This window comes from Bombyx mandarina, chromosome 15, assembly GCF_030267445.1.
Source record: "Bombyx mandarina strain Sakado chromosome 15, ASM3026744v2".
Taxonomy (NCBI): domain Eukaryota; kingdom Metazoa; phylum Arthropoda; class Insecta; order Lepidoptera; family Bombycidae; genus Bombyx; species Bombyx mandarina.
The window spans coordinates 13,933,749-13,952,897 of record NC_143221.1 but is presented as its reverse complement, the minus strand read 5'-3'; the positions used below and the strand labels follow the sequence as shown (position 1 = coordinate 13,952,897).

The window sequence follows — 19,149 nt, the reverse complement described above, 5'->3', positions numbered from 1 at the left end:
AAGCTTTAATGTAGAGTTCGTAACAAGAATCGGTGGTAAAGTTCGAGGAGAAACTTAAGAAAGTCGAGTTTTCACGACGAACATTCCTTGCAGGCTATAATCACAAGACTGTATTTTACGTTCGACTTACAGGCCGTTAACGAGAACTTGTAAAACTTCGAGTATCAAAAACCGTAAAAGCTCTGTTTAAGTTCAGCTTAATCTTTTTCAATGTGCCTATTTTTTGGCTGTTCAGCTGTAGCTGTGGCTGTTTCCTGTATATTTCTGGCGGACATATTTTAATTTTAATTCTCATTCATGTTGAAACGTATCTTAATACAAATACGACTATTATTATTACGGTTTCATCTCGTGTTTATTTATTAATTACTAGCCTTACTCACCCGCATTTAAAGTTAACATTATTATTTATTGTCATTATTATTAGGGAGTCCAACACTCATATAAATATTAGTCTATCCATTAAGTACATATATTTTCTACATGGATACCAAGTTTCAAGTCAATCGGATGCATGGTTCAGTAGTTATAACGGAACACCCGTAAAAACCACTAGATATTTATATATTAGTATAGAAGTATAGATAAATTTTCGACGATTACAATAGTTCACAGTCTTCGTGCTCGCGGGTGAGTTTTTACTCATCCACAATCGAGCATTGACCTTTAACAGCCTCCACCATAGCTTCATGTCACTCGAAGTGGCTCAACCCAATACGCTCTTCTTTGAGAATTACCAATTATATAGTTACTTCATAAAATCTTACCTAATACCGTAATAGAACTGGAGACCACCATGCTGAGTAGCCACACGAGTGCTATCTTGATGACCACAAGCCTCTTCGTGGAGTGATGGCGACTCTTCAACGGGTTCCGTATACCGAGATACCTGAGATCACAAAAACGCTGTTAATTATGAAAACGATCTTAATATGTACGTTTTTATAAAAGTGCTACAGTAATTTAAATTATTTTTTTTATTGCTTAGGTGGGTGGACGAGCTCACGGCGCACCTGGTGTTAAGTGGTTACCGGAGCCCATAGACATCTACAACGTACAACGATTGCCCACCCTTCAAACCGAAAGGCATTACTGCTTCACGGCAGAAATAGGCAGGGTGGTGGTACCTACCCGCGCGGACTCACAAGACATCCTACCACCAGTAATTACGTAAATTTTAATTTTGCGGGTTTGACGTTTATTACGCGGCGTTATTCCTTCACCGTGGAAGTCAATCGTCAACATTTGTCAAGTACATACTTCATTAGAGAAATTGGTATCCGCCTGTGGGATTCAATTACCTTGACTTAGTTGTTCATTAACATGCTGTGACACTTGAGCTACGGTGACTACTAACTATCGTATGCTCATCTACCTTCGGGAACAACGAAAAGTGTATCAGTACGTAGAAGAGTTTTAATGTAGCGCTTAGACTTATACAGACTATAATTGTATACTTAGAAAGTCTTTTTAGTATCTATGGTGGCCCCGGATGGATATGTATAGCAATCCGGCTTATTTCTGCCGCGAAGTCAAAACGCGTTTCAGTTTTACAAAACTTATCCTATCTCGAATTTGGTATTGGCCCTTTCTGAAATTTATAAGCTTCATTTAACATCAGGTGGGCTGTGAGCAAAACAAATTGTCTATATGTTTGCTCTGATATGGCGGAGACATTGTGATGTAGATCGATAGATATCGATGATATTCTTTTCGAAGGGTGGGGCAGCCTTTGTAACTATACTTGAGACCTTAGAACTTATATTTCAAGGTGGGTGGCGCATTTACGTTGTAGATGTCTATAGGGGCTCCAGTAACCACCTAACACCATGTGGGCTGTGAGCCCGTCCACCCATCTAAGCAATATAAAATAGAAAAAAAAAACTACGTATCAGCCGTGAAATCATTCACCCACATATTATATGGTATTACAACAAAAAAAAACTTTACGTAAAAATAAACCAAAAACGAATGACTGACTACACACACAAAAAAAAAGAATGCCTTTTTCTCTCGTCAAAACGAAAAAAAAAAACCATTTGCGATTTTATTTTCGTATTCCGAGCGGTTTGGATCAATTGATTTTCTAAATAACGAAACGTATTTCGGCTGAATGCATGTTTGAAAAGCACCGAGACCCGAACCTCGAATGATCCTTTTTATTATGGAACAAAATTAAATATGGACGCTCAACATTTTAATGGAAAGAAAGAAAATATTTTGATCGACACGATCTAATTTATGCTTTCGGTGGCCAGACAAACTAACGGGTCATCTGGTGTTAAGAGATTTTCATTTCAAAGGTTATATCGAAAAAAATATTAGTTAGGTACATACTACAGACCCTAACTCGCTGCAAATGGGTGACTTCATTATGAACGGAGCGATCGGTTGGGGGTGTCTCGCGTCCCGACCCTGCAGGTTGGTTCTGACCTTTGGGGGATCGGACGCTTGGGCAGAGTGCAGGGGAGTCGTTTAATGCGCAGGGCCCTAAATACCATCCTTGGGCCCGCAGTCCACTCCCAACATCTGCGGACCATCCAGTCCAACATACTCTGCGCCCCTCCACGCGGAACCATGGAGGAGGAAGGGCGCAAAAAAATAGACGAAGACCCAATCAGCGCTTAGTTCCACTATCTCATAACGCGCACACGAAGAAACCAATCTTTTTTTTTATTATATAGATAGGTGGACGAGCTCACAGCCCACTTGGTGTTAAGTGGTTACTGGAGCCCATAGACATCTACAACGTAAATGCGTCACCCACCTTGAGATATAAGTTCTAAGGTCTCAGTATAGTTACAACGGCTGCCCCGCCCTTCAAACCGAAACGCACTACTGCTTCACGGCAGAAACAGGCAGGGTGGTGGTACCTACCCGCGCGGACTCACAACAGGTCCTACCACCAGTAATCACACCTAAATACAATGTTATTAACGTTCTGTACGAATGGCATTAATTTTAACATCGCAACATTGTTTTAACGTTTATAACCTACATTAAACTCGGATCCGAGTTTTCGTATGACAGAGCAGATAGTACTTTGTAGTTATTTGAAAACAAAAGAATCCTTTCAGGATTGGTAGGCAGCGGCTTGGCTCTGCCCCTGGCATTGCTGAAGTCCATGGGTGACGGTAACCACTCACCATCAGGTGGGCCGTATGCCCGTCTGCCTACAAAGGCAATAAAAAAAAAAAAAAAAAGGAACAAAATCGTAAAACGCTTGAAGTTTTTACAATCGCACTAAACGAAAAGAAATGACGTACGTAGCCACATCTACGAAATGTAAAATGTATCTAGCTACCACTGTTATTACCCGTAGTCGGAAATATAACATTGTAGACGAGAAAATCGCGTGCGTGTGTTAGCTTTACTTCTTAGCGTTGCTTCATTTGTCTTGACTTATATGACACATGATTCTGTTTTCTATACATCTCTGGCTAAATCTGTGTTGAATTCGATTTACATTACCGTCTTTGCAAAAGATTTGTATTGTCAATAATTTTATTAAAAAACTAGCTGACCCGGCAGACTTCGTAGTGTCTCAATCAATAAATAAAAGACACAAATAAAAGGAATCCGTCCGACGAGGGCAAATCAAAGGGAAAACAAAATTGTTATTTTTATTTAATTTCGAGCATTTTCATATTAATCTAAAATCTACCTTTTAAACCTTCTCTGGACTTCCACAAATAATTCAAGACCAAAATTAGCCAAATCGGTTCAGCCGTTCTCGAGTTTTAGCGAGACTAACGAACATCAATTCATTTTTATACATATAGATGTAATGATAGAAATATTCAATTGGTGGTAGACGGTATTGTAAGCATGCGTGGATAGGTATCACCATCCTGTCTAATTCTGTCGCAATACAGTGCGTTCCGTTTTGAAAGGTTGTATTAAAATACGACTGAGAGTTCGACTTATCTGTCACGGTGAGCTTCGATAACCTATTTGCACTGTGTGGGCCGTGACTTAATGAATCCGTTTAGCGCAATAAGTAAAAAACAAAATTATATAAAGTACATTTCAGTTATTTCTAAATAAAAAGATTTGAAGACCATGGCTACATCGCTTGATAAGAACACACCTCAAAAGCTTATATACAGTTGTATATAGCGACGTATGTGTGTGTGTGTACACGCTGTGTATGTAGCGACGATTCGAACGCTAAATTCAAATTAGATTCGATGTTAAGAAGAGAGAGAGAGTATACTTTATTGCACAAAATACAACATTGAAAAACAGTCAACTGACAGGTATGTCCTATCGCTAAAACCGATATTATCCAAACAACCATTTTTGTTTGGCGAATCCTGCAGGCGGGTACCAATTTTTTAATGAAATACGTACTTAACAATTGTTCACGATTGAAGGTTCCACGGTGAAGGAATTACATCGTGTAATAAAAATCAAACCCGCAAAATTATAATTTGCGTAATTACTGGTGGTAGGACCTCTTGTGAGTCCGCACGGGTAGGTACCACCGCCCCGCCCATTTCTGCCGTGAAGCAGTAATACGTTTCGGTTAGAAGGGTGGGGCAGCCGTTGTAACTATACTTGAGACCTTAGAACTTATATCTCAAGGTGGGTGGCGCATTTACGTCGTAGATGTCTATGGGTTCCAGTAACCACTTAACACCAGGTGGGCTGTGAGCTCGTCCACACATCTAGGCAATAAAAAAATTCAAAAAGATACAGTGTTTTGCGGTGTGCTATTATTAACAATATTAAGAGTTTTCTTCGTCTTGCTCTTATCCCACAATGTGTCAGCGTAGCAGGTCCTGTTTTTCCATTTTCCTACTTTCAGACTTCCCCTAATTTCTAATTTTATCCATTCTCATTACTCCACACTTCCATCTCAACACTATCTGGTGAATGTAACCTTCTTTCATCCCCCGCTTTCGCAGACCAACAATACGACAGGTCTTACAGCTGAATTGGAAATCTTATAATTAAGTTTAGGGGACATTCGGCATTAACGAAACGTGTCGCCATTTCATCGACCATTCTGCATATTTGCACATTAATAATATTCAGAGTGATCTATAAATCCTTAAGCAGATTATTAAATACTGATTAAAAATAAATATTATGTAAATTAATTAATTATTAATTAATGTAAATTACAATAAATAAACACCTACACGTATAATCCGTTGTTAATATACCATTATATAAATCTCTTTCAATGGAAACAAATCTATCATAAAATTAATAATTCTGTAACTAAGATTATCTAAGAAATATACGAATCACAGATTCAATATAATATTAATTACTCGGATCATCGAAACATCAATATCTATCTATAGTTATATATGAACTTCAAATATTACCTAATGTACGTTCTGATTACTGAGGGGGATAATATTATATCTAATAATCTTTCATATCAGCTCAATACCAATAAATATTCCATTAACTTATATTCGCTTTTATTACAATAACAGTAGGGAATGGAAGCGATGGATTTTATTCTGAATGTTTATCGGGCCTAAAATTACGTGTGATATAATGTTTCCTACAGGTTTGAGAGTTCTGAATAAACATTCTTTTATTAATTTCGAATGCAGTCGAATATAGTAATACGATGTATGTACGAGACATGGATAGAAAACAGCCTTATTCATAACGTCAATAATGCTAATTTCACAACCACAATTCTACTTACTACAGGACCGTTTCAAATCTCGTTTGAAGATGACATCTATAGAGAACCATAGAATTATGTAAAATTAAGTGAGTATCTTGGTATATAATTTAGATTAACTATATAAAACGCAATCCCGATTCTGCAGAACAGCCGTCGGAGCACCATGGTTCCTGAGGAACGTGGATCTCCACGATGACCTGGAGCTCGACTCTGTCAGTAAGTATCTACAGTCGGCATTGTTGCGCCACTTCGAAAAGGCGGCACGACACGAGAACCCTCTTGTCGTGGCCGCTGGAAACTACATACCCGATCCTGTAGACCGAATGGTAAACCGTCGACGACGCCCAAAGCACGTCATTACGGATCCTCCCGATCCATTAACGGTGCTTTTAGGCACCACGAGCACCGGTCAACGTCCTCGTCGAACCCGTCGCTTGCGACGAAGGGCTCGACGAGCGAATTAACCCATAGACACAGCCCACTGAGTTTCTCGCCGAATCTTCTCAATGGATCGCGTTTCCGATCCGGTGGTAGATTCTGCGAAGCACTGCTCTTGCCAGGGTCAGTGTTAGCAACACTCCGGTTTGAGCCCCGTGAGCTCACCTAAACACGCTAAAAAAAAAAAGTGAAACGTAATATACAAAGTGTTTGTAGAAGTGAGTTTAGATATTAGACGTCGGTCTTAATGGTATAATTTAGAGCCGGATACCAGAGTAAGCTTGACTGATTGTGGAAGATTATAAAGTATGAACCAAATAAGTATGACTGCGATCCTGTAACAAGACTTATTGATGGTAGGACCTCTTGTGAGTCCGCGCGGGTGGGTACCACCACCCTGCCTATTTCTGCCGTGAAGCAGTAATGCGTTTCGGTTTGAAGAGTGGGGCAGCCGTTGTAACTATATTTGAGACCTTAGAACTTATATCTCAAGGTGGGATGCTCATTTACCTTGTAGATGTCTATGGGCTCCGATTACCACTTAACGCCAGGTGGGCCAAAAAAAGAACCTCCATACCCGTTATATAGTTAAGAATCTGAACATATAACACTGTTCAAGATAAAATAAGGAAAGTTGTAGCCGATTTGGCCAGAGTCGCAAATACAGCAACAACACAATACTGCGCAATATAGCCTTTTTATTGCTCTAGCTGTTTTAGAGGAAGAGGTAGACCTAATAGATAATGTGGATGGATTGCGTGAAAGACGATATGTGTAAAAGGGGAGTGAGCGAAGAAATGGTATATGATAGAGGAGTATGGTAGGAGAAAACATGTTACGCCGACCCCAGCTGACTGGGAGAAGGGCAGGAGAATGACGATGATGATAGCCTTTTTATTGTTTATATAGGTGGATAGGTCGAAGTCTCAATTATTTTATTTAACAGTCCTCGCATCCTACTCACCACACTGAGGCGGTACCAACCCGTGCGAGCTCACATTGGGACCTACTATTAAATGTTATTGAGCAATCACAGTTCGCTGGTATAATACTTTTATTGTTTATATGGGTGGAAGTGCTCACGGTCCATCTGGTTTTAAGTGGTTACCGAAGCCCATAGACATCAACAGCAGAAATGCCGCTAGGCATCTTGAGACGTGAGTTCTAAGTCACAGTTTTATAGTACAACGGCTGTCCCACCCTACAAACAAATGCATTTTTGACTCACGGCAAAAATAACGGAGTGGCGGTACCTACCCGTGCGGACTCACACGCCTTACCGCCAGTGATTATTATACATATTGTAATTTTTTCGGGTTTGATTTTCATTACAGAATCTCATCCCTCTACAGTAAAAGTATTTCGCGAACATCTATTAAGTACGTATTTCACTAGAAAAAGAAATGAAAAAGAAAGAAAGAAAAAGATTCTACGAGAAAATTCCTGGCTTCCTCTCATATTTCAACACCGTAGCTTATCTTGAAAATGTAATTATAGCTACTAGAGGTCCCGCAGTAGTCGAAATTCGACTATAATTAATTTGAATTGTAAGTTTGTACACTATTATGATTGTATTTTATACTTCTATAATCACAAATTTCGCCAAGACTATACTATAATAAATATTAACAAAGTCAAACCATAATCTATTCTCAATTTAACAACAGACGTCAAGAAGAAAAGTTTGACAATAAACAGTATGCATGCGTGTGTGCGTCAAATACATGGTATGTAGTGTGTGTAATGTTTTCTTTATTGATTTAATGTATATTTTATGCATTATTTTAAAAAATATATTAGCATTGTGCACTTCTTCTCTATATTCTCTATAAGTGTGGAAAATTTCATACTCCTCCGTCCGCGCAATTTTCGTAAAAAGGGATACAAAGTTTTGGCTTCACGTATTAATATATAGATATTTTTGCTAGTAAATGAGGTTCTCTGTGTTAAATACTGTAATAATATTGATTTGGTAAAATCAAAATTAAATTTCCGTCGTTTCATTCTATTCGGTGCCATCGAAACTAATATTCTGGGATATATAATAGTTGAGTGTGCCTAGTGCAAACATTATATTCTCTCACGTACGAGATTACTCCGGTAACAAGCCTTTACCGTGAAATAAAGTCATACTAGGCTCTGTATATATGGACTGTGTCTTATATCGTTTGACTGTGTATTTTTGTATAGATTTAATATATAATACACTATATACATATATATGAACATAATATACACAGTGGAACTGAGTGAAAGCTATGTGTGAAAAAATGAAAAGAATTGCCTGGTTTTGTCATTTATAGCTTCTAAACCCTCTGCGTATTAGAAATAGAGGAAGAGAAAGAGAGAGACGTGGATTCTCATTGTGCGTGGTCTTCTAGCTGAGACTACTGCTTATTTATAACTCGAGGTAGAGTGAGCATGTACATACTCACTCATGTGGCATGTGTTAAGTGGTTACTGAAGCCCATAGACATCTACAACGTAAATGCGCCACCCACCTAGAGATATAAGTTCTAAGATCTTAGTATAGTTACAACGGCTGCCCTACCCTTCAAACCGAAACGCATTACTGCTTCACGGCTGAAATAGGCAGGGCGGTGGTACCTACCCGTGCGGACTCACAAGAAGTCCTGCCACCAGTAAGAATATTTTCTCTAAATTTCACAATAAATCATAAATACCAGCTGTACTGCTAATGTTTTCTAATATTACGAGGAACGTGGGTACTTACATTTTCTTTACACATATTTGGCCCTTATTTTTTTATCAATCATACTACCTAACTGCAGTTTTCTAAGTCAAAACTTAAAATCCCAAATGTAAAATGTAATTGTGTGTGAAAAATCGCGTGACGAAATCCAGAGTGAGTTTGGTCAACCACACAGAATTCAACTACAAAATTATCAAATGAAAATATTCTATAGTCTCCGGTTTCTCGGGGATTTTAATAGAAGTCATCATTCCTAGTTTCCCGATATCGAAAACGACCTCTCAGACTGAAATAAATCCTCAACAAGAGCATTCCCGCGGATGGATCTTTACTAAAACAAACTTTAATAAAAACGTCACCTGAAATACGAACTATAACGACTAGAACGGACGAAAGACGCACGAGCTCATCGAGAACAAACAAACACGTAAACATTTAGTTTATACTAGCTGACCCGGCAGGCTTCGTAGTGCCTCAATCGATGAATAAAAGACCTAAGCTTTTGTATAAAATAAACATAAAACAAACAAAAGGAATCCGTCCGGACAAAGTTTTTGCTTCACGTATTAATATATAGATTATTTATTGTCATTATTATTAGTGAGTATAACACTCATATGAATATTAGCCTATCCATTAAATACATGTATTTTCTACATGAATACCAAGTTTCAAGTTAATCGGATGCATGGTTCAGTAGTTATAACGGAACATCCGTAAAACACACTGTAGATTTATATATTAGAGACTAGCTGACCCGACAGACTTCGTAGTGCCTCAATCGATAAATAAAAGACTTAAAACTTTTGTATAAAACAAACTTAAAACAAACAAAATGAATAAAAGGAAAAACAAAATTGTAATTTTTATTTAATTCTGAGCATTTTCATGTTTATCTACCTTTTAAACCCTCTCTGGACTTCACACAAATAATTCAAGACCAAAATTAGCCAAATCGGTCCAGCCGTTCTCGAGTTTTAGCGAGACTAACGAACAGCAATTCATTTTTATATATATAGATATTCGTCGCATCGTCAACATCGCTTATGTGAAAGAGCCCCTTCGCATTACCTGAACGGAATATCAACACTAAAAGGTGCCTACCTTGTAAAAGGTACGTCACTCAAAATGGCCACTCAAGGGAACGTCCTGGATTTTTTTTCTCTGCTCGACAACAAAAAGATTTACAGACCAGACCTATCCGTTACTGTTATACCAATGTTTTTATTTTGAAGGTAGTAGTAAATTGATTTATATTCACTGCGGGAGGCTAGACTTAATCATCTGTAGACACGCAGGTTCTGCTTCAAGTAATATTTATAATAATATACTAACTAAATATGTCGCATCAGTCAAAGTTTCCTAAACAGTTTTTTTGTTTGTTTTTATAATTGCTTCGATGAGTAAACGAGCTCACGGCCCACCTTGTGTTAAGTGGTTACCGGAGTCCATAGACCACTACAACGTAAATGCGCCACCCACCTTGAGATATGAGTTCTAAGGTCTCAGTACATAGGTAGTTACAACGGCTGCCCCAGCCTTCAAATCAAAACGCATTACCTCTTCACAGCAGAAATAGGCAGGGTGGAGGTACCTACCCGTGCGCACTCACAAGAGGTCCTACCACCACTAATGTTGTCTTCGATAAGTTATAATATCATAGATAAACCGTATGTTGCGTGGTGGTCATTGAGCGTGGACTATATTTTTTGTATGAGATATTTATTGTACCTTTATATTACAAATGAACGACTTAATATAAGAAAACTATAAAATTTATGCATTGAAAGATGATTGGTGTCATGGCGGACGTCGCTCGCTGACATTTTTACGTTCAGAAACTGAACACGGAAGTATCAACGTTTGAGAATGTTTTAGAGTGGTTTAGAGATCTGTATTTTTCTTCTTACCAATTTTTCTGATGAAATACCTACGTACGACATATTGTCATGTCATGAATGACTCTCACAGCGAAGGAAAAACATGAGAAATAAAAATTGAAATTACGGAACCAATAATTTGTGTTATTACTGATCGGGTAATACTAGGCCGTCTTATGAGCCTGCACAGGTTGGTACCACTACCCCGCCTTTTTTGCCACCAAGCAGTAATGTGTTCTGATTCGAGGTACGAGACAGCCGGTGTAGTAGTATAGAACTGAGCCTAGAACTCAAATCTCAAAACGGTTATTGGCTTTCACGTTGTAAAGCTTATGAGCTTTAGTACCTACTTAACACCACCCGTAAGGTCAATCACCCGTTTTCTCAAGTAAAAAAGATGTGTGGTGTCGTGCAACACCGGATAGGAACGAAGTTCCTTATTATAAAAATATTAATATTTAGTTCTATTCGAGGTATAAAGAAAATAAAACTGGAGGTTTCTCAACAACCCACGGTCATTCGGTAACGTGCGAACTTATTGTGGTACACTTCATTCACGGTTGTTTGCATAAGAGTTAGTGTATTGCGCAAACGAGCGCTCGGAGATTGTGGTCAATGAATGATAAAAAAATATGTTATTTTTTATACGCTATTACAAATTGAAGTCGTACACTGTGTGCATTAATAATTTGAACGTTATTACAAAGTGAAGTCGTACACTGTGTGCATTTCTAATAAAAATCTTACGTTACGGACGTTTTTCCCCGGTTAGGGTACCCCTCCGCATCGTCCCATATGGAACTTCGTTCCAAAAAAATCCATAATCAGCCATCAATACTTTACTTCTAATTCAAAATTCGTATTAAGAAGATCTTATGTTATAACCAAAAAATCCAAGTTCAATTCAAACACCATTCACGCCGTTGACTGGAAAACGAACTCCTCAAATCCAGCTCAAAGATTACGCTCCATAAAAATTCAGATCTCGTAAATGGAATATCCGAGAAAATACGCTTTGTTCGTTTGATTTTATTTTTTTGTTTTTGTCTTTCACCAGTCACACAGGGCTTTCGTTTATCAATATTCCGAGATAACTGACACAACGAAGGGTCACATTGTGCGCGATATAAACTTGTTCTCGATAAAAATGTCATTACCAAACTCGAGACGAGTCCGATTCTGTTGTTCTCAATAAAACGTCGAGTATTGCGGGATAGGAAGCATCAGTAAATACCGCTATTTTCTTTCGTAGAATATTTGTAATACGTTCTGATAGAACAAGTTACTTCATTGCGCCATGTAGGGCACCGGCGACCTATATGGCAGTCAACGTTTTAAAAGTTTAGTCGTCGTGGCCTAAAGGATAAGACGTCCGGTGCATTCGTATCTTGCGATGCAACGGTGTTCGAATCCCGCAGGCGGGTACCAATTTTTCTAATGAAATACGTACTTTACTAACGTTCGCGATTGACCTCCACAGTGAAGGAATAACATCGTGTAATAAAAATCAAACCCGCAAAATTATAATTTGCGTCATTACTGGTGGCAGGACTTCTTGTGAGTCCGCACGGGTAGGTACCACCGCCCTGCCTATTTCTGCCGCGAAGCATTAATGCATTTCGGTTTGAAGGGTGGGGCAGCCGTTGTTACTATACTGAGACCTTAGAACTTATATCTCAAGGTGGGTGGCGCATTTGCGTTGTAGATGTTTATGGGCTCCCGTAACCATTTAACACCAGGTGGGTGCTCGTCCACACATCTAAGCAATAAATAAAAAGTTAGAGCGGCAAAAGTTACATTACAATAAAAACTACTGTTAAAGACTAAAGACTATAGACGTTTGAAAAAGAAAGTGGCGTACAGTCTGAATCCGATGCCGGATGGTAAAATATAATCTATGGAACCACATTATGGAAGAGCGTCATTGTTTCAAGTAGTCAGGATGAAGAATGCGATGATAGAAACCTCTCACTTCGTATTCTTCGACCGTTAATCTTTATGTATTTGCCCGTATACCATGACCTTCGAGAATTCTAATACCAATTATATTTTGGTACTTTTCTCATCATGGTAAAATCAGCTCACTGAGATTCAGATAAAGATTATGTTTTACTTGTTATATGGTTAGTCCAAATAGCGATAAATTAAAATTAAAATAAAATTAATATCTGTCTCATTAATGTGTTTTTTGTAAATGGAATGCCGATGATAGCATAAAAAAAGATTCTATACAACTTTCAAAATTTCATAAGAACGGTCAAGGTAATTTCAACTCTACAACGATAATAACATTATTAACAATCAATCTATATATCTATATAAATAAAAATGAATTGCTGTTCGTTAGTCTCGCTAAAACTCGAGAGCGGCTGGACCGATTTGGCTAATTTTGGTCTTGAATTATTTGTGGAAGTCCAGAGAAGGTTTAAAAGGTAGATAAACATGAAAATGCTCAGAATTAAATAAAAATTACAATTTTGTTTTTCCTTTTATTCATTTTGTTTGTTTCAAGTTTATTTTATACAAAAGTTTAGGTCTTTTATTTATCGACTGAGGCACTACGAAGTCTGCCGGGTCAGCTAGTAATAATATATAATACATACCTTCCGATACTGATGAAACACATGTGCATGATGCTGGCGGAGCAGGCCAAGACATCGCAAGTGACGTACACGTTACACCACACCACACCCAACGGCCAATATCCTGGACAAATATGACCAATTAAAGCAACAAATTGGATCAAACAAACAACATCCAACAGACAAAAGCAGCGATCGTCATGGAGAGGCTTGGGAGAGGCCTATGTCCAACAGTGGGCGTCTACGTCTGTAGGCTGTTTTTTTTTTATTGCTTAGATGGCTGGACGAGCTCACAGCCCACCTGGTGTTAAGTGGTTACTGGAGCCCATAGACACCCACAACGAAAATGCGCCACTCACCTTGAGATATAAGTTCTAAGGGCCCAAGTATAGTTACAACGGCTGCTCCTCCCTTCAAACCGAAACGCATTACTGCTTCACGGCAGAAATAGGCAGTGTGGTGGTACCCACCTGCGCGGACTCACAAGAGGTCCTACCAGCAGTAATTACGCAAATTATAATTTTGCGGGTTTCATTTTTATTTCACGATGCTATTCCTTCACCGTGGAAGTCAATTGTGAACATTTATTGAGTACGTATTTCATTAGAAAAAATGTTACCCGCCTGAGATTCGAACACCGGTGCATCACTCAACACGAATGCACCGGACGTCTTATCCGTTAGGCTACGACGACTTCAAATTCAAATGATAGAGAAGAAAAAAAAAAACAACAAAATCACAAATGGGAAACTAGATGCGAAAATTCGTACTTTGAAGCAACAATCACGTAACCACTGCAAGTATAGTAAAACAAATATAAACCATTGCTCAATTCAGTTCAATCTTGGACCTCATCTTTTTTACTGGCGCGGGCCGTCTTGTGAGTTAGCATGGGTAGGTACCACCGCCCTGCCTGTTTCTGCTATGAAGCAGTAACGTGTACTTTAAAACTGAGGCTTACGAGTTAGGTTTCAAAGCGGCCGGCGGCATTTACGTTGTTGATCTCTATGGGCTCCGGTAACCACTTAACAGTGGTTTTGAAAACGTGCGCCCCTGAGCTGACACCTGCGCTAACGCGTTTGTATCGCCTCTCTTATTGCACTAACAGGGTTCCGTCTTCATGGAAGACCGCCCATGTCCACCCTATCCCCAAGAAGGGTGACCGGTCGGACCCATCGAGCTACAGGCCTATCGCGATAACTTCCTTGCTTTCCAAGGTGATGGAGCGAATTATAAATATACAACTCCTGAAGTATCTTGAAGATCGCCAGCTGATCAGTGACCGACAGTACGGTTTCCGTCACAGTCGCTCAGCTGGCGATCTTCTTGTATACCTTACTCACAGGTGGGCTGAAGCCTTGGAGAGCAAGGGCGAGGCTCTTGCCGTGAGCCTTGATATCGCGAAGGCCTTCGACAGGGTCTGGCATAGGGCACTTTTTGTCGAAGTTACCATCTTACGGAATCCCCGAGGGTCTCTGCAAGTGGATCGCTAGCTTTTTGGATGGGCGGAACATCACGGTCGTTGTGGACGGTGATTGTTCTGATACCATGACCATTAACGCTGGCGTTCCACAAGGTTCGGTGCTCTCCCCCACGCTTTTCATCCTGTATATCAATGACATGCTGTCTATTGATGGCATGCATTGCTATGCAGATGATAGCACGGGGGATGCGCGATATATCGGCCATCAGAGTCTCTCGCGGAGCGTGGTGCAAGAGAGACGATCAAAACTTGTGTCTGAAGTGGAGAACTCTCTGGGGCAAGTCTCCGAATGGGGTGAATTGAACTTGGTTCAATTCAACCCTATAAAGACACAAGTTTGCGCGTTCACTGCGAAGAAGGACCCCTTTGTCATGGCGCCGCAATTCCAAGGAGTATCCCTGCAACCTTCCGAGAGTATCGGGGTACTTGGGGTCGACATTTCGAGCGATGTCCAGTTTCGGAGTCATTTGGAAGGCAAAGCCAAGTTGGCGTCCAAAATGCTGGGAGTCCTCAACAGAGCGAAGCGGTACTTCACGCCTGGACAAAGACTTTTGCTTTATAAAGCACAAGTCCGGCCTCGCATGGAGTACTGCTCCCATCTCTGGGCCGGGGCTCCCAAATACCAGCTTCTTCCATTTGACTCCATACAGAGGAGGGCCGTTCGGATTGTCGATAATCCCATTCTCTCGGATCGTTTGGAGCCTCTGGGTTTGCGGAGGGACTTCGGTTCCCTCTGTATTTTATACCGTATGTTCCATGGGGAGTGCTCTGAGGAATTGTTCGAGATGATACCAGCATCTCGTTTTTACCATCGCACCGCCCGCCACCGGAGTAGAGTTCATCCATACTACCTGGAGCCACTGCGGTCATCCACAGTGCGTTTCCAGAGATCTTTTTTGCCACGTACCATCCGGCTATGGAATGAGCTCCCCTCCACGGTGTTTCCCGAGCGCTATGACATGTCCTTCTTCAAACGAGGCTTGTGGAGAGTATTAAGCGGTAGGCAGCGGCTTGGCTCTGCCCCTGGCATTGCTGAAGTCCATGGGCGACGGTAACCACTCACCATCAGGTGGGCCGTATGCCCGTCTGCCTACAAAGGCAATAAAAAAAAAAAAAAAAAAAAAAAAAAACACCAGTTGGGCCGTGAGCTTGTCCGCCCATCTGAGCAAGAGATGTAGACCATGTGCTCATTCATCATAATATAGCAATAAAAAAGCCCTACAACAAAATCCGCCCTACAAAAGACTGCAAAAATCAAGAACACAATAAAACAAAAAAAAAATACTTTCACGAAGTGAATCATTTACCGTGAACTGAACGGAACAACTCGGGTTCCTCCATTAAGGATTAAAGACGTAAGATTGTGAGCATATTTCCAGTGAACTTCATGAAGGCTTCATTCTATGTATATTACAGTTACATTACAAGAATTTCATTTTCCGTAACCAGCGCACAAAGTATCGTATGAATGAAGGATAAAATATTTTGCGTCTGAGATAGAAATATTGTTAGGTTTCATGAAAATAAGTATTATATATGAAAAACGTGACTCCAGACGCGAGTTGTAGTGGCATCATACATCGAACGCGATCGTACAACTAAGGAGGGAAAATTGCTTTCATCCGTCGAATAGATAGGGATTCGAGGATGTTTAGAATAGGAAATAACAAGCCTTTACGGAGTTAACATACGGTTGTGGAGAAGTACAAACGATCTGTCAACATTCCTGACAGTATTATCTCGATAGAAGCTTGCTCCTTGAAATACACTTTGCGCAGTGAATCTCTCTTTTTTTATATCAGAACAACAAATCACCAGATATTAGAAATTATGCTGTTCATTTTTATTGTAAGTGTGTCACTTGTGCGCGGTCAATCGACTGTGTTTCCTTTTAGATAAAGACCAAAATTGGTCCGAAATATGAAATTATTGTCATTAAATAATTGATTTACTACGATTGACTTGTGCATTTATAATTCAAATAGATGGATTTTTAAACTAAAAATAAAGTGTTCTTATTATAATGACTTCAAATATTTATAGCTTACCTAAAAATCCTGGTATAGCTCCCATTGGCATCACAAACAGACTAACCAACAGATCAGCGATGGCCAACGACAGTAAAAAGTAATTGGTAACGTTTTGTAGTCTCTTGTCCAGACAAACGGCCAAACACACTAATATATTGCCTAAGCCCCCGGCTATTATAAATAATATCACAAACAGAAAACTCCAATCATACCCCTTACCGGCCAGCACTTCGCCCGTTAAGTTTCTATAGTTAAAGCTACACTGAAAACTTTCCACTGTATTTGTTTCGAATGTGCTATTAAAATCGTTAATGTAAAACGTCCGATTCAACACATCACTATAGCAATATAAATCCGAATTGCAAATGGTATCAGGCAGTCTCAACCACAAGCTCTTCAGTGCGTTTTCGAACATAACATTCATCAAATTCATCTTGAGCCCAGTGCTGCAGATCGTGCCGTTGCTATCAACAACCAGGTTGGTATTAAAACAAGTCGTGCAGCTGTAAGAGGTCTCATTTTGGATGTCGATGTTGAGTTCGCAAATATAAGCGTTAAAGTCTCCGCTGCTACAGTCGACGCCATAGTAAGAGCCGCAAAACTTTCCAGGGTACAATCGGCAGGGCAAATCTTGTAGGGCTTCTTCAATGAACGTGAAATTAGTATCCATACTCATTCCATGACTGTAGAACTTCTTCTCCCGCAGCTTCGAATGAAACGTGGCTGTCACATCTAGAACCAAAAAGAAAATTGGAGATTTATATTATTATCACATTAATGTTAAATCATAAAATTAAAAAAAGGGGATTCACAATTTTTTTAGCTTTTTGAAATTTGGAAACCCGCTACCTACGTATAATATTTATTATTATAATAATTATGTATTCGTAACCTAATTTAAATTTCATTGCACCTACCACTATTTACTCTGCACTACCTTTGGTTGACTGGTAGAGAATGCCTTAGGCATTAAGTCCGCCAATGTAAATTATACATGAAGTGTAATAATGTAATAAAATAAATAAATAAATATTTACGAAACTATTAATTTTTATTATTACCCATATGTCAAAAGACAACTCTTCGCCATTCGGGCGAGAGTGACTTTAGCAGTAATAAACTGATTTACAATGACTTAAACCTCAATTTCTCAACAGAAAAGTAAAAGTTTGAGACCTTCCTTCCTCCGTGAAAAATCATAGGCATTTAATAACATACATAAGTGCTTCACATTTTATGACCAAAGTATAATCGTGTGGCTTTGAGACTAAAGGCATCAAAGCCTTGATACAGCCATGAGAGCACTTCCCCCTGCATATTAAACAGGCAAGGCGAGCTATCAAGGACTCATTAACGCGAAACCTTCAAGACTGACTCTTGAACATCGATCACAAAGACCTCATAATAATATATTTTGACGTAATGCAAGTTCATCTCACGCATCTCGGTCAAGGTCTGCACTCGGTGTGTACCATGATGTTTTAAAGCCATTATGTACATATTGTGAAGTCCCTAATGGTGTTTTTGTAAATTGGCCCTACGAGCATGAAGCTTGCCCAACAAATGTCAATGTCAGTAGCCAAAAACTAAACTGTACACCAAAACTATCCTCCTGAAATATCGCTAGACCAATATGTGACTTTTTTGAGAGCGGGACGCTTACAATATTCGTCTAGGATGTCCGTTTCAATGTCATCGATAAGAAAGTGCAGTATCAAATTTCCATGTTCTAGTTCAGTAAATTAAATTATTTTCTTTAAAGACTCCAAGAAAAGGGGAGTTGCTCAATCAGTGTGTCGAAGACGATCATAAATTTGGTAGCTAAACGAAACGGGGTACGATTCTCGAGAGATGGCAGCACGATTGCGGTATCGAAACTCGGCTAACTTCGTGCTACGACAGAGCCTAGCCGATGGAGACGCATAGGCGCCATCACACTTACCAACCAGCCTTCTTGAAAAGCGGTGCCTCCGTCCTAAGAACTGTCATTCATTTGTGCTAACGTCAAGAGAAGATTTCTAAATTGTTCTAAGACAACAAACATGATTGGTGTACTCAATATTTCTCTTAGCTCGACCACCCTATTCGCCCCTACGATGTCTAACGATGGTATTAATAATTGTGGCTTCTCCGACAAGTATATTGTTGGACCAACGGTTTTTCTCTTAAGAAGAGACAGAGTTATTCGCTGCACAAATACCCATTTTTTAATCGCATGCTTGACTCCCGAGCTGTTCATAAGCATCTTCAGTTTTTAAGAATGCGACCGTCTTGCGGCAGAAATAGGTAAAATGGACCATCCATTGTCTTTTACAATAGGCGCTAACATCCATTATCATTATGACAACATGGTTCAATTATTTAATT

At 39.5% G+C, this 19,149-nt stretch overlaps 1 protein-coding gene across 1 annotated transcript in view; it reads right to left on the bottom strand.

Annotated features, from left to right (window-relative positions):
* The window catches only part of 5-HT2A (5-hydroxytryptamine receptor 2A), a 100,344-nt gene that overhangs the window by 38,128 nt on the left and 43,067 nt on the right, over positions 1-19,149 (bottom strand). The window contains exons 2-4 of the mRNA XM_089733443.1: positions 16,801-17,514; positions 13,291-13,393; positions 768-889 (exon numbers count right to left, since the gene is read on the bottom strand). Coding sequence (XP_089589569.1) covers positions 768-889; positions 13,291-13,393; positions 16,801-17,458 — 883 coding nt within the window. The 5' untranslated portion in view covers positions 17,459-17,514. The remainder of the gene's footprint in view (positions 1-767; positions 890-13,290; positions 13,394-16,800; positions 17,515-19,149) is intronic.